Consider the following 24,530-nt stretch of genomic DNA (forward strand, 5'->3'; position numbering starts at 1 on the left):
GACACAAAATTGATGGCTCTGGCACCCGGGCAGCAAGTGGTAGAGTTTAGAATTTGGTTCTTCCTGCTACAACTGCAACATATTTAAATCTTGGCTTTGATGCTTGACCTCAGGAAAACCAACCAGATGGTTGAATAACAGTCTATCTTTATAGAATATTCTGCTATAAACCCACAGCATGCAGCCTCATCCAAAGTAGTAAGATAAAGAAAAATGGCTAATTGATTGTTAATAGTAACTAGTAAAGTGAGTAATAATTAAAAAGCTGAGATTTCTTCCAAAATACAAATTACCCAAAATTCTAAAACATTTCAAACTTTACAAAATGCTATGCCTCAGTTGGTTAGCTACTTTTCTTTTTTCTTTTAAATCATTTTTATTGTTACTTACAGTTGTCTCAATTTCCCCCCTTTGCCCTGCACTGCCCATCCCACCCCCTGTTCCCACAGTTAATTCCCACACTGTTGTTTGTTTCCATGGGTCATTCATACATGTTCTTTGTCTAGTCCCCTCCCATTCTTTCCGCCATTATCCCTATCTCCCCTACTCTGGTCACTTTCAGTCTGATCCATGTTTCCTTGCCTGTGGTTCTATTTTGCTCATTAGTTTGTTTTGTCCACTAGATTCCTGTTATAGGTGAGTTTATATGGTATTTGTCTTTCACCATCTGGCTTATTTCACTCAGCATAATGCTCTTCAGTTCCATCCATGCTGTTGCAAAAGGTAGGAGTTCCTTCTTTCTTTCTGCTGTGTAGTATTCCATTGTGTAAATGTATCACACTTTTTGGATCACTTATTTACTGATGGCACTTAGGCTGTTCCCAGCACTTGGCTATTGTAAATAGTGCCAATATGAACACAGAGGTGCATAAGTTCTTTTGAATTGGTGACACAGGATTCTTAGGGTATATTCCCAGCAGTGGAATTGCTGGGTCAAAAGGCAGTTCCATTTTTAGTTTTTTAAGGAAATTCCATACTGTTTTCCATGGAGGCTACACCAGTCTGCATTCCCACCAATAGTGGACCAACATTTCCTTTTTTCCACAGCCTCGCCAGCACTTGTTGTTTGTTAATTTGTTAATGATGGCCATTCTGACAGGTATGAGGTCGAAACCTCAATATGATTTTACTTTGCATCTCTCTGATGGCTACTGATGTTGAACATCTTTTCATATGGCTATGAGCTATCTGCATATCCTCCTTGGAATAGTGTCTGTTCATGTCCTGTGCCCAGAGAAGTGTCTATTCAGATTCTTCACCCATTTTTAATTGGGTTTTTTGTCTTCCTGGAGTAGAGTTGTGTGAGTTCTTTATATATTTTGGAAATCAAACCCTTACCCAAGGTATAATTGGCAAATATATTTTCCCATGTGGTTGGTTTACTTTTCACTTTGATGATTGTTTCTTTAGTCATGTAGAACCTTTTTAGTTTGATGTGGTCTCAGTTGTTTATTTGTTCCATTATTTCCCTTGCTCTAGGAGATTTATTGCCAAAAATACTGTTGTGTGGGATATCTGAAATTGTCTTGCCTATGTTTCCCTCTAGGACTTTTATGGTATCACAACTTATATGTAAATCTTTTATGCATTTTTAGTTTTATTCNTAGATGTAGTCGGACTTCCGTATAATTCAATTTTCTGTCCTTTGGTTGTGTCTTTGTTTCTCCAATCCTTTGTTTTATTCAAACTTGGTTGTGGGAGAAGGCACAGTGTTTCCACCTATGCCTCCATCTTGGCGGAAGTCTCAGTTGTTTATTTGTTCCATTATTTCCCTTGCTCTAGGAGATTTATTGCCAAAAATACTGTTGTGTGGGATATCTGAAATTGTCTTGTGGGATGTCTGAAATTGTTTCCCTCTAGGACTTTTATGGTATCACAACTTATATGTAAATCTTTTATGCATTTTTAGTTTTATTCTGGTGTATGGTGTAAGTTGGTGGTCTAGTTTAATTTTTTGCATGTACCAGTCTAGTTTTCCCAACACCATTTATTGAAGAGGCTGTCTTTATTCCATTATATGTTCATGCCCCCTTTGTCAAATATTAATTGACCATAAAGACTTAGGTTTATTTCTGGATTTTGTATACCACATATACAAAATGAAGGGCAAAAATCACATGATCATATCAATAGACACTAGAAAAGTATGTGATAAAGTACAGCACCCATTTATTATAAAAACATTCATCAAAGTGGATATAGAGGGAGCATTCCTCAATATAATGAAAGCATATATGAAAAACTTATAGTCAACATCATACTCAATGATCCAAAACTAAAACCTTTCCCACTAAGATCAGGAAGAAGATAAGGGTGTCCACTCTATTCATTCTTATTCAACAGAGTACTGGAAGTTCTGGCCAAAACAGTCAGATAAGAAAAAGAAAAGTCATCCAAATTGGAAAGGAGGAAGTAGAACTGTCATTATTTGCAGATGACATGATAGTGTACATAGAAAACCCTGTAGTCTTCACCAAAAAACTACTTGACCTATTAATGAATTTGGCAAAATAGCAGAATATAAAGTCATTATTCAGAAATTGATAGCATGTTTGTATACCAATGATGAAAGATCAGAGAGAGAAACTAGGGAAAAAAATCTCACTTACCATAGCAACAAGAAAAATAAAGTACCTAGGAATAAACCGAACCAAGGAGGTAAAAGGCCTGTACATGGAAAACGATAGAACACTGAAGAAAGAAATTAAGGAAGATACAAATAAATGGAAGCACATACCATCTTCATGGATTGGAAGAATTAACATCATTAAAATGTTCATACTACCCAAAGTAATCTATAGATTCAATGCAATTCCTATTAAAATACCAAGTGCATATTTCACAGATTGAGAAAAAATATTTCAAAATTTCTATGGAACAAAAAAAGACCCCGCATACCCTCAGCAATCTTACAAAAAAAAGAACAAAGTGGGAGGGATTACAATACCTTATATCAAACTATACTACAAGGCCACTGTAATCAAAACAGTCTGGTAATGGCATAAGAAGAAACACACAGATCAATGGTTAGCTACTTTTCATAGCATTGTCAACATTAAAGCTTTTGTCTCTCTAATAAGAAATAAGAGGCAAGTTCTAAAGATTGAAAAGCTATTATAGTCTGGGTCTGAAAGTATAAATGTGTTGGCACAAATTTTTCTCTGTTAAAAAACCTCAGGGAAGCTTATGTTCTATAGTAATAGGGTTTGTGGCATGCCTTTTATATGGGCAGAATTAAATAGAATCAATAGAACTGCAGAAAAGTAGGTGTGGAAGAGAAACAGATGAAAATAGGTGACTCTAGGTTGCCATCTCTAAATATGTTACATATCAGAAAGCTCAATGATCGTACCTCGAGTATCACCCATCTGATTTAAATGATATTTAGATGAGACTTTGGACTAGACCTTTGAGTTGATGACGTACGAGGAGGACATGGGGCCAGTGGGAGAGTTATCAGGGGTGGGATGCTATGGTCTGAATATATGTTTGCTCCCCAAATCCATATCTTGAAATCCTAACCTGCAAGGTGATGGTATTAGAAAGTGGGGCCTTTGGAATGTGATGAGGTCACCCTTATAATCATTGATGGGATTAATGCTCTTGTAAAAGAGGCCTCAGAGAGATCCCTCCTCCCTTCTGCCATGTGAGGACACAGCAAGAAAATGGCCAGCAACAAACAAAGAAATGGCTTTTCATCAGACACTACATCTGCCAGCACTTTGATCTTGGACTTCCCAGAGTCTGCAATTGTGAGAAATTTCTGTTATTTATAAGCTACCCAGTGTGTAGTAACTTGTTATAGTAGCCCAAATGGACTAAGACACCCAAGGACTTAACTAGATTCAACTCTCATTTATCAGCAGAAATAGCAGAAGTAATGTCATGATACAAAGTCATTAATGATCTTGGGATCATAGGATCTCAGTGCTAAGAATTATCTAGTCTAATTACCCATCTAATCTCTTACAATTTAATTTAACAAACACTTATTGGGAAATTCACTGTATCTCAAATACTCTGTGTTTCAATATTGGTTGCCTTTGCCATATAACAATCTACCCCCAAACCTAGAAGCTTAGAACAATAGTCGTGCATTTATTTGTTAACAGTTCTGCTATCAGGCTGGGTTTAGCTGGGCTCATTCATAAGGCTGCAGTCATTTACAGATTCAAATGGGGCTGGATATCAAAGATGGCTTTACACATGTCTGACACCTGAGCAGGGATGGTAGGAAGAGCTGGAGGCTAGCCAGGCCTCTCTCTCTCTCTCTCCATACGGTCTCTCCAGGAGGGTACCTGGACCTTACACGGCTGCTCCAGGCAGTGAGTGACCAGCCACATTCTGTTGATCGATATGAGGGAAAATACTCTCTACCTCTTGAAAAGAAAAGATCCCTTCAAATGACCTTGAGACGTTTGAAACCAGAGGTGGACTAAGTCTAACTAAAGCCACAACACAGCTCAGTTTCCAATAGAATTGAGATGATTAGTCCCTCACCTTATTTACCTAATAAGTACGTATCCTATGTGGGGAGAAATTATATTGACTTCAGTATTTATTTTTTATACAACATCCAGCACACAATTAAGAAAAAAATATAGAAGACATTTGAAGAGGCAGGAAAAATATCTGATAATTAAGAAAAAGTATACAATAGAAGCAGTCCCACAGATAATCCAGGTGTTGGAGTTAGCAGTTAAAAACTTCAAAATAACTATTATAAATATGTTCAAGAAAGTAAAGTAAATGATGTACAAAATGAATGAAAAGATGAGTAATTTCAAAAGGGAATTATAATCTACAGAAAAAAATCAAATGGACATTCTCAAAATGAAATACAAAATATTGGAAATAAAGACTCATTGGGAAAATAACAAACTCATTGGACGGGTTTAACAACAGACTGGAAATACCAAAAGACAGGATTATATAACTCAAAGAGAGTAAGTAGATAATATTCAAAGTAAAGCAAATAGAGGAAAAATAGGGGGGAAAAACAGCAAAGAGCATTCAAGACACAGAGAACGTAGTCAGATGGCCTAATATATGTGTTTTAGGAGCCCAGGAAAAAGAGAATGGGCAAAGTAACATTTGAGGATACAGTGACTGAGAATTTGCCAAAACATGAAGGACTGCAACTCAGAGATTGAAGGAGGTTAGCAAACTTAACGCAAGATAAATAGAAAGAAGGCCAAGCATAGGCCTATCATAGTCAAATTGCAAAAAACCAAAGATGAACAGCAAATCTTAATATCAGCTGGAGCAAACACACATGCTTGCAAAGAAACAACACTATTGCTGACTTTTAAGAGAACCAGAAGAATATAGAATGACATTATTTAGGTTCTGAAAGAAAAATAATCTGTACCCAGTGAAAATATCCTCTAAAAAATAAGATGAAATAAAGATGTTATTAGACTAACAGAAATTGAGAGAATTCATCACCTACAGATTCACTCTGCAAGAAATAGTAAAGGAAGTTCTTCAGGCAGAAGGACAAGGACTCCGGGGGAAGGAAGCTCAGAAGCACAGGAAGGAATGAAGAACATCGGGAAGGCTCAATACGTAGATCCATGTGGAAGAGAATTGACTGTGATTGCTTAAAGCAACAGTAACCACTGTCTTGGGCAGTTTATAAAATGTAAAAATATACTACGTGACTAAAAAATACAAAAGGCAAGACAGTGGTAAATGGAGTTAAATTATTCATGAATTGGTAAAGAACAAATTTAAGGTAGGTCATAAGTCAAAGATCCCTATTATATCTGGGGAAACTACTAAAATAATATTTTTAAAAGGTATAATTAAAAATTAATAGAGGAGATGAATGGAGTAATAAAAACCCCTGAATAACCCAAAAGTAGGCAGAAAATTGAATAAAAGAACAAAGAATATGTGGGACAAAAAGAAAAGAAATACCCAGATGGCAGTCTTCAACTCAGCTGTATCGATAACTAAATAGACAAAGCATTTCAACTAAAAGATACAGATATCTTTTGATACATCCAATTATACATGCTGCTTAGGAGAGAGACACTTTAAATATACCAAGCAAAGAGTATCCGAGAGAAAGTTGAGGCGGCAATATTGGTATCGGACAAAGATGGGGAGGTGAATATTCCTAAGGGATAAAGGCCGAACTGCCCAGTGATGAAAGGGGTCGATTAAACAGATCATAGCCCTGACTTTGTGTGCATTTGATAACATAGTTTCAAAATATTTAGAGCAAAATGACAGAAATAAGAGGAGAAATAAACAAATCTATGAGTACAGTTGGAGATTTTTTTAACATAATTGTCTCAGTGCAGAAACAACATAGTTTAAGTTCCTTGTATTTTCCGGGAGGAAGATAGAGATGGTGATTAACTCCATTTTTCAAATTAAATATGTATAGCAATATTTTAAGAGTAGCCATTAAAATAAATGAAACATGTAATTTCCAAACCAGTAAAAAGAACAATAGGGGAGAGTGGACTCAACTAATCAAAAAAGGAGAAGGGACAGCAAGGAGAAAAACTTCATTCTGTTGTAAAGATCAAATACATATTCCTCATTTCTGAGGTCTCTGTTGCAGACTGACTCCAAAAAGTTGTTTGTTTGTATCATCAACGAAAAAAAAGGTTTGAAAATCATTTTGCCCACATTCTCTTAGCCCCACCCGAATGTGGTGTGAGGAGCAGCTTTCTATATATCTGAATCTTCACTCATTCATTCACCTACCCATTTATTTATTCTGTTATTCCTCCATGCATGTACAGATCACATATTCAATACAGTCCTTCCCTGAAAGTATTCATAATCTGGATAAGAAGACAGATAGATAGAAGAATAAACTACAATGTGATGTGTACAACCCAAAAATCGATAAAGAAAACATAAAGAGGGGAGAAGGAGGAGAGACAATGTTTTCCGGGACAGTGCCATCCACTCTTTTTTTTGACTGTAGTCCATGTTTTATAACACAACACACACACCTCCCTAAGACAAAAGTTCCAAGAAATTATACTCTCCCTCGTGTTAACTGATATTGGTCAATATTTTGTTATTTTCTATTTCTCAGCCTGAACTGAGTTCTGTTTTATTGTTTAATTATCTTTTAAAATAGTAAAAACTATTTCAAAAGTGGATCAGTGAGCCCTGAACAGTACGGCTCAGTTGGTTGGACATTGTCCTGCAAAGCGAAAGATCACCCGTTTGGTTCCTGGTCAGGGCACACGCTTAGGTCGGGAGTTTCTGTCCCTTTCGTTCTCTCTTCCCTTCTCTCTAAAAAATAAATTAACTTAATTATTTAAAAGTTAATCAGTGAAATATCTTGTTCCTAGCCCTATTCCACACTCCCATTCCCAAATTCTCTTCTCTTCTAGGAACTATAATTGTAGGTTCGTCTATTCCTCTTTGCATTGTCACATTTGTGTATGTATTTTGATAATCTGCTCTTAGGTGCTTAACATTTAGTGTTGTTATATCTTCTTGATGAAGGGACCCATTTATTCCTAATGAAACAATAGTTTTTGTGACTGGTGATATTTTTGCTCTGAAATTCATTTTATCTAATTATAACATTGCCATTCCTACTTTTAAAAAATACAGTGTTGTCATGGTAAATCTTTTTTCTATTCTTTTATTTTTAACATATTTGTGTCTTTATATTTGAAGTTTTCCTGTAGGTAGCATGTATAATTGGGTCTTGCTTTTTTTCTTTGTCTGAAAATCTATCACTTTTATTTAGGATATATAGGCCATTTGTATTTAATGTGATTATTGATATGGTTAGGTTTGAGTCTATGACCTTGTGATTTGTATCATCTGTTTTTTGTTTCATTCTTTTTCTGCTTCCTTCTGCATCGAGTATTTTTAGTGATTCAGTTTTACAATTTTAATAGTTGGATTTTTAGCTATAACTCTTCATTGGGTTGTTTTAGTGGTTGAGTCAGCATTTATAATGTACATATTTAACATCACAGTCTACCTTCAAGTGCTATCATATGACTGCATGTATTGTATTAGAACATTACGATATACCCTTGCAGATCTTCCCTCCTAGGCTTTGTGCCATTGTCATTTTACTTCTACGTGCTATTATTTTTATTTTAAACAGCCAATTATCTTTTAAGAAGATTTAAATAAGAAAAAAATTCAAATATTTACCCACATTACATTTTTGTTGCTCTTCATTCCCATGTGTAAATCCCTATTGCCATCTGGTATCATTGGCCTTCTGCTTGAAAGACTTCCTTGCACAATTCTTGTAGTGCAAGTCTTTTGGATTTTTGTATGTCAGAAAAAGTCTTTATTCCATCTTTGCTTTTGAAAGATATTTTCACTAAGTAGAATCTAGGTTGACAGTTGAAGTATTTAAAAGAGGTTGTTCCACTCTTCTGGCTTGCATAGTTTTTCTTTTCTTTTTTCTTTTTGCCTTTTCTTCCACTTTATTTCATATTCCCACCACAATAATGACTCCTCTAATTTAAACTAAAAATCACAAAGGGTTCTTGAAAGGGTGGAAGCAAAGCAATGGAGGTGTCAAAGACTGAGGGGCAGGGGGTGGGTAATGAGCGAATCATCTTGACTGGGCTCTTGAAGTAGCTGGTGGCTTGGAGCTGCAGCTGGTAGGCCATCAGATGGATCTTGAAACCATAAGGCCTGGGCACAAACTGGTTGGCGGGCTGCTTGGGTCGGTACTCAGGGTGCACCATGAACAGCACGTGAGGGAAACCAGTGTCGACGTAGGCGCTGTCAGTGTGTGGTGGCGCCTTGATGACGGGTGTGTACACCTCCAGCACTTGGGGCAGTAGAGCTTCACCATGGCCTCACCTGGGATGTCTGAAAGGCCAATGGAAAGCATTGGCTGGTTCTCACAGTACACATGCAGACAGTAGCCAAAGTCTCCCTGCTGATAGTTTTCCAACATCTGGGCGATGCCACGGTTGGTGAAGTTATAGCGGGTGTGGATCAATCTATAAAGCATCTCAGCTGCCTGCTCAATCAGGTCACTCTGGATCAGGTTGTCTTCCAGCTCTTCATCAGGCTCCAGCTCCAAGACCATGTCTAGGGCTTGTCAATAGTGAGGCACCTGCTCATTGAGTCCAGTGAGGTTGGATTTTTTCTGGATGCAATCTTCACCCACTTCACAGAAGAATTCATTGCCACGGAGCCCACAGAACAGGAAATCCAGGACGCCTCCTCTGAGCTACTCATCTTCACATCTGGGTCTGGACTGGCGCTGGGACTGGGGGCACGGGACTGGGGTTGGGAAGGGGAGTTGCTACTTCCAAGGAACAGCAGCTACTCCCGAAGGGCTAAAGCGCAGGCAGCAGATTAGATTGCAGGAGGCGAAGTTGGGGGGCGGGCGGGGCAGGGGCAGGAGTGGGGGGAGGGAGGAGTAGAAAAGGGAGCTGGCTTGCATAGTTTCTAAACAGAAATCTGCTATCATCTTTTTCTTGTTTCTCTGCATGCAATGTGTCTTTTATCTCTGGCTGCTTTCACGATTTGCCTTTTTTTTTTTTTTAAGAATTACCAGAACTTTTCTTTTGGCTTAGTCTTATTACAGGTTGCTCTTTATTACTGGTTTTAAGTAAATTGATTATAATGTACTTTGGTGTAGTTTTCATGTCTCTTCTGCTTGGGGTTCACTGAGGTTTCGGGTCTTGTGTTTTATAGTTTTTATCAAATCTGTAAAAATTTTGGCCATTCTTCTTCAAATATTTATCTTTCCTTCTCCCTTCTCTTTCAGGAACTCTACTTACATGTACATTAGCCTACTTGAACTTGTCCCATAGCAAACTGATACTCTGTTTTCTTTTCCCTTTTTCTTTTCTTCAGTCTTTTTTTGTTTTTTATTTTGGGTAGCTTCTGCAGCTATATCTTCAAGTTCACTGATTCTTTTTCTTCTACAGTGTCTAAATCAGCTGTTCATCCCATCCAGAATTTTTTCCATCTCAGACATTATTGTTTTCTTATTGATTCCCAGAAAGGGCCCATTTCTGGGTTGTGGGTCAGGTCCCCAGTTGGGGGCATATGAGAGGCAATCACACACTGATGTTTTTCTCCCTCTCTTTTCCCCTCCCTTCTCCTAAAAATAAATAAATAAAATCTTTAAAAAAAAGAATAAGTAATTTCTATCATCAATGTACTTTCTGGGTCAATTTTAATCAGCTGATTTTTCTTCTCATTAAGGCTCATATTTTTCTGCTTCTTGCATACTTGTTAACTTTAATTGGACACTAGACCAATCATGTGAGGTATTGTAAATTTTGTCATGTTGGGGATGGGATACAATTGTATTCCTATGAATATTCTAAGCTTTGTTGTGGGATATGGCTAAATGATCAGGAAACAGTTTTACCACTTCAGGCGTCACTCTTTGCTTTGTTAGGTGAGGGCAGAGCAGCATTTAATCCAGAGCTAATTCTTCCCCAAAACTGAAACAAAAATTTTCTACATATTCTACTCAGTGCTCTGAAAATTGGACTTAACATAGTCAAAGAAGCCTCACACTTTAAGTGTGCATTATTTTGTAAATCTGCAAATGAAGACTTTTTGAGCTTGTAATATAGATGTGTTAAAAATGAAGCTTTTCATTATGAGAATACTTGTTCTTTAATAAAAATCTATAAAATACAAAAAGTCAGCAGGAAAAAGAATCTCCTGTTTTTTCACTCCCTAGAAATAAATTCTGTTAACATTCTGGGTGCTTCCTTCGCTTTCCTGTAAGCCATGAGCTTTGTCGTCACAAAGGAGGGATTCTCCCCTTCCAGAGTTACAGAAACGTTCAACATTTCAGCAAATTAGGGGTGCTCTGATTAAATCTAAGAGAAAATAGAATTTTCTGGAACAAGAAATTTGAATTTCTTGTTCTCAAGAAGATTAAAATAACCTGGGAAGCCCTGCCAGCAGCCCACACCCAGCCCCAGCCCTCTAGGCAGCTCCCAGGCTTACAAGTTTATTTCTAGCACCGTTTCTTCAGATTTAATAAAGTTAAGGAACTGCCAGAGATTCCTCCACCCTCTCCAGTTTTTTAGGGAGCCTTGGTTCAAGGCTACACTTCCAGTCTCAGGGCAGGCTGTCCTCAGCCAAGCTGTGAAGTCAGCATTTTACCTTCAGATTTTTTTCCCTCGAGGGACATGTGAGTGCTTGCCATGTAGTGGGCCCTACGCTTGTCTGAGATTTTACAGAATGACTACCTGCTCTGAAGGAAATCATAGGCTAGCAGGGGAGAAAGCATATAACCCAGGGACTGTAATGCTGAATACACTGATCCCATGTGTTGTTTCAAGACCTTGCAGGACTTGGAGGGAGAGGAGGTAGGCAGAACTCCACCACGCCCTCTGCTGGGGGCATCAAGAAAGGTTTTTAGTTTTTGTGGGTTTTTTTTCTTTTACAAGGACACCAAACATTTTATTAGCACAAACAAGCAGCCATAACAAGACACAGCAAGCAGAAACACACATCAGCAGTAAAAGGGTTAGTGTTGCATACAAATACAGCTTTTCTTTTTTGTAGTCTTGGTAATAACTGTAGAGCTGTGAAGTAACATTCTCTAAAGCAGTAACTAAGGAGCACTGACCAGTGGTTCAGAGCACATTAACACAAAAACACAAGAATGAATTTAATTGCTTTACTGCCAAATGCCTACAATAGAAGTGTAACTTCAGTTTAGTACTAAGAAGCAAACCCTAGAAGTTGTTATTACTTCCAAAATAGCTCACCCAAGTAGTATTGCATAATATTGTAAATGACAAAAAGGTGCTACATAAAGTTTTTTTTTTACAGATACAATTATTGTACAGTAGCTTTTAAATCTGCCATTTAGGTTTCAGATTTTCTAAAGAAATAAACACGGAAATTCTGTAATTGCGCTTAAGTAATTCAGCTATGAGTTTACAACAAAGAGATAAACACTGCCATCCAAATTACAAATTATACTTTAACAATAATCTCAACATCAGCAACCACTGTAGTTACTATTATCTGACTTATTTGGGCATCTTCTAGTCTTATTTTCTTCATGGTTCACAAATTCATCATGGGCAGACAAAAAGATCCAACTTCAATGAATTGACAATTAGACTGTATCTGTCAACTTTAAAAAAAGCCCTGGCAGGTACGACTCAGTGGATTGAGCCCTGGCCTGCAAACTAAGGAGTCACTGGTTCGATTCTCAGTCAGGGCACATGCCTGGGCCAGGTCCCCAGTAGAGGCTGTGCAAGAGGCAAACACACATTGGAGTTTCTCTCCCTCTCTTTCTCCCTCCCTTCCTAATCTCTAAAAATAAATTAATAAAATCTTAAAAAATCACACACAGGACTACATTACAGCAGCTATTCCAAATGTTTAAGTAAAAGCACTCATTAAAGAAATAATACTTAAGGCCTTTAAATAAAATTCTATTACCAACTGTATAAATCTGAAATTTTAAGAACTATTATTTAGAAAACTTGGTTTACTCAAGAATAAACTATGTCAATACTTATGTGAACTGCTCTAAGTGGCCAGAAAATTGAAATTTTTTTCCTAAGAGGAAGGAAGTGTTTAATTTTTGGACTTCCAAAGCTTGATTTATAGTAACTACAAACATTGCTACTTTTGGAAGTTTACAGAAAATTTCTGAAAAGTAATTTCAATTAGTCACACTGTTGAAATACTCATTCAATAGTGATAATTTATTCTTCAGTAAGAAATGAAGTTCTTCACAGCAAATGCCCCAGAGTTGCCTCACTCAATAACTACAGCCATTAAAAACTAAATAGCTGGCCCTGGCTGGGTGGCTCAGTTGGTTAGAGGGTCGTCCTGACAAGCCAAGGTTATAGATTCGATCTCTGGTCAAGGCACATACAAGATGCAACCAGTGAATGCATAAATAAGTGGAACAACAAATTGATCTCTCTCTCCCAAACCCCCCAATAAATTTAAAAAATTAAAATAACAAATAACCAAACAGTTAAATTGGCAAAATATTGCCTCTGTCTGTTGTCTCAATGGGCACCACCTGTATCTAACAGCACTTCACATCTGGTGGGATAACACGAAGCCCACATACTGTACTGTAGCAAGCACAGATCTGTGTGCTTGCTATGGGTATGCTGGCTGATGCACATGAGAGCAGATCTAGTTGCCCTTTGTAGACAGGATGGTTTACCTCGCCTCGACCAGTTCTATTGTTTATAATGATACTCTACTATAACGATTTTTTAAAATCCAGTCACACTGATGGCAAAGGAAACTCATTCATTCCATCACATGCAGTGGATCTGCAGATTACGGCACCACAGACAAACTGGGGGCTAAGAGGGAAAGTCCTATTTAGTGACATAGCAGGTTGGTTCAAAAACATTCAGGAACTGGAATCTTTATAATGTTCCGGAAGTCCTGTTACAGTGGAGGACTGAAATTCATAAAGTGATGAACACCAGAACTATAGTTGTGATTCTACTGTTCAATTCAGGCAAACAGGGATCTGTTGTCGTGTGGGAGCTCACAGAGAGGAGGACTTTTGCACATTCTGGGAGTGAAAATCTACCTTCAGGTTTGCCTCTGAGAAGAGCTTCTCCTTGGCCCTGGCAGGGTAGCTCAGTTGGTTAGAGTGTTGTCCCAATACACCAAGGTTGTAGTTTGATCCCTGGTCAGTGCACATACAAGAATCAAACAAAGAATGAATGCATAAATGAGTGGAACTCTCTCTCTCTCTCATACAAACACACACACACACACAAATCAATAATAAAAAAATTTTTTAGAAAAAGAAGGGCCTCTGCTTTGTAACCATCTGCCACTCTTCAGCAACAGAAATTACTGTAATCTGAAGCAAACTGGCAGTGAATGTAATCAATCTGTGTGCAGACTTTTCAAGCTCTGTGTCTGCTGGCATGGACATGGCTCTCTCCAGACACCTGGAGGTGCCTCTCCCTATGTGACTGCAGACATGATGTGCTTGTGTCCTCTTCTGAGTCACAATTAACTTGTGGAATTGCATAACTGTCCCCATCTCAGTCATTCCAGGAGCCAACTTTGGTCCTAGTTTATATAACAAATGAAACTGTGCAGTGGATTCAAATGTATGCATTTGTCACTAGGAGGAGGTCAACCCCTTCTTCAATACTAAGCCATCTTCTCTCTCTAAGCTTATCTTCTTCATCTTCTGTAGAAGCCAAGGATGGAACAAATGTACCAAAAAATGTTGAATGTGGGCTCATAGGGACTGAATGCTGTTCAATCAAATGCTTTTTTGGGCCCAAACCTGAGCCAACAGGAAAAGGACATTTCTCAAGCATTTTTCAGAAAGGTGTATTTTTCTTTTATTAGAAAAGAAGAGCTTTGACGGCTTGTAAGTTTTCATGGGACAACACAAGCACACACTCTCCTGCACCTCTGTCTCAGAGAGCAACTTCCCGTGGGTGGGCTGGAAACGCTGACCCCATTGCGCACGGAGCTTATACCGCATCACTTCTCTCTCCTTTGACATCCGCTCTGAGTTCTACCAAACTTTTTATAAGAATCTCGTGAACTTTGTGTCTTTGTAGAACAGGGATGTTTTTTCTTCCACCCCATGGAGCATGTCAAGAGTAGCAATCTCTTCTTGTATGTCTTGCTCCCAGCTTGACACATGAATCATTACCTATTTCAACACTTATTTCAACAATCTCAGGAATTTCAGTGGCATAATTTTGGTTTCTCCTTGAAGAAGTCTTTGAAGGCTTTAATCCCATTGGAAAGCAACATTGTCTGTAATGGGACTGCTTTGCTGGTGAGGGGCTGAGGCTCCCATACCGATGTTTTTGTCTTCGACGAACATGGGTTGGAGTTCACCACGGCTTCCTCCCTTATGACTGAAGACATTCTGACACCTGTATCTGAAGTTATTCTACATTTTCCCCCACCTTACCCACTGGTTAGAAGATCATGACCAACAGCAGGAGGGGCTTTGGAAGGACAGGTGCCTTGAAGGAAATGTGTGGTTCCTCCGGTGTCCTTAACCTGCTATGCCCACGGAAACTTGTCCACTGGTTTTCATTCCTCTGGTAGAACCTAACTGTCTGACATCTCAATATATCCTAGAGATAGTGCATGGGAGACAGAACAGGATCCCCACTCTCCCATCCCACTACTACCCTGGGCTGCCCCTTCTCTTCCAGGAAACACATATACTTTTATCAGTGGCCTACAGGCAGGCCAAGATAGTGGCACTCATTTACTGACCCTTTATTGTGTGCCAGGCTCTCTTCCACACACTTCACAGAAGTTAAACACATCTTTCTGCACAACAACCTGGGAGGCAGAGCTGTCACTACTCCTGTCTTCCAGGTGAGGAAACTGTAGGACAGGAAATCGCTCTCCCCCGGTTCTACCTGAGATCCCTAACTACCACCCATCTACTGCTTAGCATCTGCAATGGTAGAGTTTCAGGGTGAGTCCAATTTCCAGCCTAGTAAGAGAAAAGGGTGGTTCTCCCCAAAGGAAAAGCAGCAGGGTTCAGATGAAGGGTGATCCTATTTCCTGAGTGTATGAGATGGTGCAGATACTGTACAGGCATTACCATATTTCATCGTCACTGCCCCCTATGCCTCTTTCTATCCTCAATTTATTTTTTTTATCCAGGGTAAGGCCAAGAGTTGGCTCAAAGTCACAGCTCTTCAGTGTCAGTGTCAGAATTCAAACCCAGATGCTAACCAGCAGACCTTTCCTCTCCTCAGTGCGGCTTTGATTTGGGGAAAGGTGGACTTTTGGTGTCTTTGAACTGAAAAACCCGAATCAGTGCACTGGGTGCCTCAGTGTCTCTGCCTCCTCTCCTGCCCGCCTATCCACACGCCCTGACACCCCTGGTTTTTGCATTCTTTCATTACATCCCACAGATACTCACTGAGCGCCTACTATGTACCTGACACTCCTCTAGACCCTGAGGATAGAGTAGTGAACAAGTCACTATCATTCCAAGCAAGAATGGAGCACACAAGACAAACAAACAAAAACAAAAACAAAGGCCTCTCTCTCTCCCCAAAGAATCCTTCTCAGCTGCACTGCCCGGGGGCACGTGACCCTCACAGGGGTCCAAACAAAGGGACATACTGGAACATGGGTGTGTGTGCACTGATAAAGTAAACCACCTCAGTGATTGGGTAACACATTTTTTCGCAAGTCAGATGGCTTCCAATAATTTGCTTTCAATAAAATTAAATAAGAACCTCCTGATGGATCATTACAATAAGTTTTGGTGATGATTACTATGTATTTTTTGGTACATTATTTGGAAGGAGTTTCAGAAAAAACTGAATGCTATTGGTACAGCAAAACACTTTACTTTCCCATTTATTTATTTTATGTGAACCAGTTTTCTTAGCCACTGCAAAAAAAAAAAGAAGAAGAATAGAAAGACACAAGATGTACTGAGAAAAATCACCTACCGCTGCACTGAGATACATCTGCAGTAAAATTCCCTTTATCAAAAAGTGACGCTGTACATTATTTTATTAACCATCAATAATAATACTTGCAATGATAGGTAAAAAGTTTTTAGAGGATCACAATCTCAGGAAATTCTTACAAATTAAATTTCCATGTGGAGAAATATAATAGACTTTCAAGAAAAAAGTGGTATTACCTGAGGATAAACTTCTGTGGGAGGAAAGTAGAAAAAAATATAAGTTCAAAGAGAAAAAGGAGCAATATAAAATTTCTTGTAGTTAACAAAGTAATATTACTTTTTTTACACATATAAGTGGATGATGGTGGGTATCAAATTGCTATTGTATTTAAATTCCATTGGATGGCATTCAAAATTGTGATGTAGCACTCGTATTTTAAAATGTCAATTTCCTTTCCAATTTGTATACATTTTATATAATTTTCATGCCTACTGACCCTGGCTGGAACGTCCAGTACCACCCTGAATGGCAGTGGTGAGAACGGACACCCTGTCTTGTTCCTGATCCTGTGAGCGAAGACGTCCAGTCTTTTACCTCTGACTCTGATGTTGGCTGTGCTTTTTTCACAGATGCCCTTTATGAGGTTGAGGAAGTTCCCATCTACTCTAGTTTGTTGAGTATTTTGAATGCGAGTAGTTTCAAAAAGTTACTTTAGTGTGTACGAGAGCACAATGCTTAATAGCTCAAGTTCAAGTTCCTTAGATGCCCTGTCACTACAATACCCCCAGCACCAATCACCATGCCTGCACACAAAAGGGACCCAATAAGCATTTTTGGAGCAAACTCTCTCCCACCTCCCCCTTGATTTTTATACTCCAGTGATACTGAGCTGTTTAAGGCTCCCCCCACACACCATGTGGTCTTCTCTGGCTGGAGTTGTCTTTCCTCCCTTCTGTTCCCAGCTGATTCCTTCTCATGCTTTCAAACACTGCCCATGTGTCATCTCATTCAGGCGATTCCTCTCTCCTCACCTCCCCTCAAGTCCTGAGCTGAGCAGGCCTCTTTTTTTGAGCTCCTGTGGTACTCGGTACATCCACCACTGTGCATTGCATTTAATCACTCCTGCGGCCACCTCCAACCCCCACTACACTAGACAGGTGATACACAGTTTGGTTAAGAGTATGAATTTGGGAGCCTGGTTGCCCAGATGCAAAACGCTACCTCTTAACAGTTTGTGTGACTTTGGTTGTGCCCCAGTTTCCTCATCTGTCAACCAGATGATAATAGTAACCTATCTCTTACAGGGCTGTTTGAGGGTTGAGAGACAACAGTGTCCAGTAACCAGTAATTATCATGTAAGAGTTAGCTATTAAGTCCAACAGAGCAAGGCCTATGACTTTTCTTCTCTGCTTTTCACAGCACTCAGTCTAATGCCTGGCCTGCCATGGGCACTCAATAAATGTTTGTCCTGAGGGTGAGCATGGTGCAAAGTATCTGGGGAAAAAAGGATGTATTTCCTAAATTGCCTTCACTCTGACCGTAAGATTGCCAAACTGGAGAAATTAAATCCCAGTCAGTACAGTGCTCTTCTTCCTAGGGCAACATCAGAGACTGAAAGGTTTATGCACTGCTCAAAATAGGGGAAGGATTGCTGATTTTCAGTCCGTCATTTTTATCATCCAAGACTGCATGATCCTTGAACAAGTTAAATATAGCAGAGAGGGTCTTTCCTGGCCTGACGGCCACCTAGGGCACCACCTCGCATGACGTTTGTAATTTACCTTAAAATACTTTTATCCCTGGAATCAAGGCAAGAGAAGCATGTTCTGGGTGAAACGTTTAAGAAAGGTCCTCTGGCACTTCCAGACCTCAGACGTGCTCCCGAACGGCCCTGTTTTGGCATCCCACACGGACACACCGTGAAACTGTCTTAGCCATCCCCCAGTGTCACACTCTGCATTGCTGCCTTTCCCACGGGCATTTTCAAAAGATCGACTTTTTCAAAGCAAAATACTTGGGCATATTAAAACTTCCCGCAAAGGCAGGAAGACATTTGTAGCTGCCAGTTACCTGAAGTTACACCCAGGCACGGCCTGTGTTCTAATCAGCAGTTCCCTCGCCAGGAGAGGTTAGCGACCATTCTAACCAGGTGGCTTTGAAAAAGTGGGTCAGAGTAAATGAACACCAACATTTTTGCCAATGATAGCTCTTTTTATAACAGCCATGACGCGAATTAACAAGCAACTCACTTCAGCAGTGAAATCCTGTTTTCAGCAACACCTCTGGCATTGATCGGGATTGAAAAGGGGTGACACAGTATAAGGGAGCCTCCCTCTCTGGCTGCCTGATGACAACTATGTGGGTGACAGAGTCCTGCCCCTGGGATACCACTGTCCCTGCCTTGAGTAAACCTTTCATTCAAGCTGTGGCCAGAGCATCCAAAAAGAGAAACCCAGTAGAACTTAGAGGTCATAAGAGCTCTTTTGTGTCTGCCTACTAATGAATGTTTAACGAAGGTTACCTTGTTTTCTTCATATCCCAAGAATGACGATGTGGGGCAGGCAAACCCTCATCACTTCAAATTTCTCTGGCAGGTATTGTTACCCGTGAAAAGGAACTAAGTGTTAGACACGCCCAGCCTAGGTCACTTTGCAAAATCTTGCTGCCTTACTAGAGTCCTTCCAGGGAGCAGAGCAAGGGCCCTACCTGCCTCTGGAAGTGACACGGATCTCTGTAACCTCCTCATTGCTAGAGAATGTCCTCCCCTCTTCCAACCTTCATGCATGGCCAGAACATCCAAAAGGACAGAGTTGAGATTCCAAAGAACTTACATCGTTTCCTACCCAACCAAGACAAAGCTTTTACTCTTTTATCTCTTCCACCTACCTACTACCCCCAACCTTTCACTCCAGCAGTTTCCTGGTGAAGCTTAAGCTTTTATAGAACAAAGCCAGAAAGAGAGGGATCTCTAAGTAGCTTCTGTTCTCAAGCCTCTCCAGGAACTGTGGAGCGCAAGAAGCTGGCTTACTTGCTTGTAAAGTGCTAGCTGATTTGGGTGTACACTATAGACTGGCCAGACAGGCTTGTGCAGGATATTCTGTTTGCCCTTCCGTCATCATCCTCCACCCTTCTCCACCCTGCTCTGTGCCCTAGGAGGCTGGCTCCCATGGCCTGTATCGCCCAGGTACCCTTCCGACTTCCAGTTGGGTTTTGTCAATAGGAGGCATTAGGCTGAGAGGATGAGAAGAGAAAAAAGTTGGGTATTTACTTCCCTGCTGGGCCATGGTTTATACCCCTTTATCAAAGGGCACAGCTGCTGTCAGGCAGTACTTTCTTACCACTAAAGCTCTCATGGGTCAAACTGTGTCCCCACAAAAAAAGCACATTGCAGTCCAACATCCAGTACCTCAGAAAGTGGCCTTATTTGGAGACAGTCTTCAAAGAGGTAATCAAGTTAAAATGAGGTCACTGGGGTGAGCCCTTTTCCAATATGACTGATGTCATTAGGAAAAGGAGAAAATGGGACACAGATTGAGACACACATAGAGGGATGACAATATGAAGAGACACAGAGAAGATGGTCATCTACAAGCCAAGGAAAGAGGACAGATCCTTCCCTCACAGTCCTCAGAGGGAACCAACCTTGCTGACACCTGGATTTCTGACTACTGGCCTCCAGAACTGTGAGACAACGCATTTCTGTTGTTTAAACCACCCAGTTCGTGGCACTTTGCGGTGGCAATCCTAGCAGTCTCATACTGTTGCTACGTTCTGGTAACACCTCTACCCTTTGCTCCTTCAAGCTTAGAGGTGGTAAAGGCTCCTGCTATTCATCCCTGGATGCCCCAGCATCCCTGTGGGTTTCCCTTAACTCTACCCACACCTCAACCCTTCACTCGGTTCTCTTTAATTATTCTGTTGAATGTGCATTGTGTTTCCTGATCCTAAGTCTAGAATATAATTATTTCCCAATATACTTCACAAAACTATCTCACAAGAGCAAGATAAAGTTCTGTTGGTATTCTCCAATTATGCAGACATCTACTGGGAAACTTCTGTCATTCAAAATAAAGTATGTGATATATTTGCACTTTCTTCTGTTATCCATTTTACCTCACAGGACACTGGGGAAGCCATAAGGGAAAGTAATACTTTGGATTTAATTTAAATCAAAACTTTGGACCAGATGTAAGAGTTTGTGGTAACCAAGACAGGGAATGTTGGGTGTAATGAAACACGTCCTACACTTCAGGTGCTCAGATTTCAAAAATTTCAAAGAAGTACTAGTGAAGATCCCAAGACAATCTTTTTTAAAATTGATTTTTAGAGAGAGAGGAAGGAGACAGAGAAACATTGATTAATTCTTGTACGTGCCCCGACTGGGTATTGAACCTGCAACCTTGGCATATTGGGACGACAGTCCAACCAACTGAATGACTCAGCCAGGGCCCCAGAGCAGTCTTAAAAGGTAAGTAGTTTAGTTTAAGGGGAATGGGATATTTTCAGGAATTAAATTCTGACACTGCCCACGAACAGCAAGAAGTATGATGGTTCATGTTCTCTGAATAATTCTACTTTTAAAAGGACTTGCAGGAAAATAGTTGTGAAAGAGGGGTATTCATGTAACTGATAATGAATACCAAAAATGGCCACTACTTTTTAAAATGACTTTTGGAAGGGTAAAGTCCAGAACAGGACAAGCCCTGTGAAATTAGGGGTGGGAGGCGGAAGTGATATTTAAAATAAAGCAAGAAGCACAAAACAAGGTACAGGCTTTAGAATAGGGGAAAAATAAATACCAACTGGCTTATATAAACAATTACAGAGATTTTAGAACAGGTGTGGAGAACTGAAGCATGGTGGAAAAATGAGGGGGAAAACCGGTAAAAAAAGAAAAAAGGAGAAATGGTCAATTTTGAGAACTTAGTTCAGTGAACTTGACATTGACTCTGGAAAAAAAATCTCAAGTGAGTTCTTAAACAAAGGATTAGTAAATTCTTAGAGAGAAGCAATAGTCACTCAGAGTCACAATAGGTATGACGGGCTCATGCCAGGTCAAACTTACTTCCTTTTTGATGGACCTGCACTGACCCATTTGGGTTTCATGTTGTCCCTCTCAGTGTTGCCTCTCTTGTCCAGGCATTTCTCATAAGCTGCGCATCACTTATTGTTAGTATTGGACACCGTGCTAGGCACTGAGATTACATAAAGAAAAACCCAAACAGGGTTCCTACCCTCATAGAATTTGCTTCCTGGTGGGGAATAATTGCCCAATTCTGGGATTTTTTTCTCAGCCTCCAGCTCTCTCCTGTTTTTCCCAAACCACATGTGCTTTTTCTGAGCTTGCAGAATCCTCAGACTGCACGGCTTCAGTGTCTGTTCCAACTCTCCTCTTGTGTTCACATACAGAGTGGGGAAAAAACTGGGTTGCAGTTTTTCCTGGCCAACAGGTGTTGCCCTCTTTTGCAATATGCCGAGAAATGCTACAATTCAGGTTCCACGCAACAGATATTAATTAGCTAATTTTCAAATTTGGCAAGCCTACATTTCCAGCTTCACATTCCACTTCATCCCTTTAGTCATTATCAGCCCCAGCCCTTGCCCCTAAGTTTCTAAGACTGTGCCTTTTTGCTCAATTGATTTTCTCATTCAGAGAATGCCAGACATTTCCATCTCCACCTATGGAAGTCCTACACATTTCCCAAGATCCAGCTCAAAAGCTGTCTCCTCCCAGACTGGACTGACTTACTTTGCTCAATAAAATCCCACCCAAGCCCCCACGCTTGACTTGTGCAACACTATTATACTGTCATCTTCCTTTCTCAGTCAATTAGTTACTTGTCTGCCTTGCCCACTGGAGTCCTTGACTTCTTTGAGGGCAAGGGTCTTCAGAACTCCCACCCTGTCCTGCTACAGCACTTACAACTGGAGTTGGTAAACTAAGGCCTGAAGTTAAAAAATGGTTAAAATAACTGAAAAAAAGATCAACGGAATAATGTTTTGTTAAAATTACATGAAATTCAAATTTCAGGGACCAAAAATAAAGCTTTGTTGTAACACACAGCCTCTACCTTCTATGACTGCTTTTGAGTTCTCCAGGCAGAGCTGAGTAGTTGAAAAAGAGATCTTATGGCCCACATGCCCCAAGGAATACTATATAGCCCTTCACAGAAAATCTTTACTTTACAATAAGTAAAGATTTTACAACAAGGGTTTTATGATTGAATCACTGGGTCCAGACACCAAGATTCTAAGTACATATCCCCTCCAAGTTTTCCTTTCTTTGTGTAGTGGAGAAAATAACTCTCTTGCCTGGAAGTTGCCACGAACATCAAACGAATGAAATAATGCACTTAGGGAAGTATAAAAGCATCCTCTAAAGATAACTGTGTTTATCATGTACTAAAAAGATGATACAGTGATAAAATGGTGAAAAACCCACATTTTTATTCCCCCCTTCTTTCACAGCCTTCATTTAGACTTGAAATTATAAGAAAAAATCCATTTTTATTATTTTTTAAAGAGTTTATTTATTTATTTTTAGAGAGGGGGGAAGGGAAGGAGAAAGATGGAAAGAAATACTGATGTGCAGTTACCTATTGCACGCCCCCAACTGGGGACCGGCCAGCAAGCCAGGCATGTGCCCCAACTGGGAATTGAACCCGGACACTTTGGTTCACAGGCCAGCACTCAATCCAGTAAGCCACACCAGCCAGTGCTAATTTTTTGTTTTACAGTCAATACTGTATTAGTTTCAGGTTTTGCATTAGCCACAGAATAGTGGTTAGACAATCATATAGTTTACAGTATACCCCCCGTATTTCCAGCACCCACCTGGCACAACATGGTCATTACAATATTCCTGACTATAATCCCTATTTAAGCGACAACAGGGTTGCAGATTCCTTCCTCCCAATCTTTCATGTTGCTCCCACTTTCTTTACTTTTTCAGTTGTAACTTCTCCCCTCATTTTCTTCATATAATATCTCAATTGGTCTCATAGGTTTGCGAAAGCAGTGGGACATGCTGGTTAATAAATCCATTTTACAGACCAGAAAACTGAGGCCAATTCCAGTTGGCCGCACAACTCTGACTCGGCACGCAGGGAGCCCTCAAAGGTGCGCTTTTCGCCTTTCCTAAGGGGCAACCGCCCAACAAACATAATAAACCTCATCCTGTCGGGCTTCCAAGTTTCGTTCTCAAGTTCCTCTTTAGCGTTCACATTCCACATTCTCTTCTCCTGGCTCCCCGCGACCCCTTTCTTTACTGCGTCCCCCTTCTCAAGAGCAGGTGGTAGGCTCCGCGCTCAGCGCGCAGGCGTGCGCCGTGTAGGCGGGGGCGGGGCGGGAACTTGGGGGTGGGGTGTGCGCGGGCTCGCTTTTGGGTCGCGGCGGGAGCGGGAGGTACCGCCACTCCAGTGCGCAGGCGCCTGGCGGTTACCGGTCTCGCCATGGAGCGGAAAGGTGAGCGGTGCAGCGGCCTTCGCCACGAGGGGCAACGGCCGCCGGGGCGAGGCCCGGGTCAGCGCCGGGAGCTTGGCCTAACCGCCGCAGTCGGGTACCCGGGCGTGCGGCGCCCCTCCACTGAGGTGGCGCCGCCCCTCAATCCCCGCCTCTGGGCTGCTGGTCCGCGCCCCTCTGCCCAGGCGTCCTTCCACGCCGACAGCCCTCGCCCCTTGTTCCCCACCAGGCCGGCCCGCGTCTTGCGGCCACTGCAGAGCCCCGCTGTCCGCGGGCGAGGCAGATACCCGGCCACCAGCCCTCTGACCTGGACCGAGCCCCTTCCGCTGCACCCCTCCAGGGTGCTGCTTTGCGCCCCGTGGGCCGCCAGCCCCCTGGCCGGCTGTCTCGCCGAAGCCGCGGCTCTCGCCTCGGAGCCGCCCCTTAGTCAGGCCCTGCACCCGGGCCTCGCGCCCCTGCTAGGTCTACACCCTCACCTTGGTCACCTCCTTTTCTCCACATTCGCCCTTCATCCATCCCTCTCTCCTGCAGTGCTTGCGCTCCAGGCCCGAAAGAAAAGGACCAAGGCCAAGAAGGACAAAGCCCAAAGGAAGTGAGTCTTGAACCCCAACATCCCGTTCGTTGGATTTCCTCCCACACCTCCTGTTTCACGGGCACCGGGTTTGGGCACCCTGCGGCCCAGCCACATGGCCTCGGGGCGGCCTTGGA

At 41.1% G+C, this 24,530-nt stretch overlaps 1 protein-coding gene and 2 pseudogenes across 2 annotated transcripts in view; 1 reads left to right on the plus strand and 2 right to left on the minus strand.

Moving 5' to 3' along the window:
- Positions 1-8,465: 8,465 nt before the first annotated feature.
- Positions 8,466-9,216, minus strand: LOC118998985 (casein kinase II subunit beta-like; annotated as a pseudogene).
- A 3,941-nt stretch (positions 9,217-13,157) lies between these two features.
- Positions 13,158-23,814, minus strand: LOC118998986 (suppressor of cytokine signaling 5-like; annotated as a pseudogene).
- SRPK1 (SRSF protein kinase 1) overlaps positions 23,728-24,530 on the plus strand; it is a 70,494-nt gene continuing 69,691 nt past the window's right edge. The window contains exons 1-2 of one of the 2 annotated variants that reach the window (XM_037063318.1): positions 23,728-23,825; positions 24,354-24,414. In XM_037063318.1, coding sequence (XP_036919213.1) covers positions 23,813-23,825; positions 24,354-24,414 — 74 coding nt within the window. In that variant the 5' untranslated portion in view covers positions 23,728-23,812. Of the gene's footprint in view, positions 24,415-24,530 lie in introns of both variants that reach the window. The other variant, XM_037063317.1, reaches the window with a different exon arrangement.

This window comes from Sturnira hondurensis, unplaced genomic scaffold (assembly GCF_014824575.4).
Source record: "Sturnira hondurensis isolate 20B ecotype Veracruz unplaced genomic scaffold, ASM1482457v3 Scaffold0014430, whole genome shotgun sequence".
Taxonomy (NCBI): Eukaryota; Metazoa; Chordata; class Mammalia; order Chiroptera; family Phyllostomidae; genus Sturnira; species Sturnira hondurensis.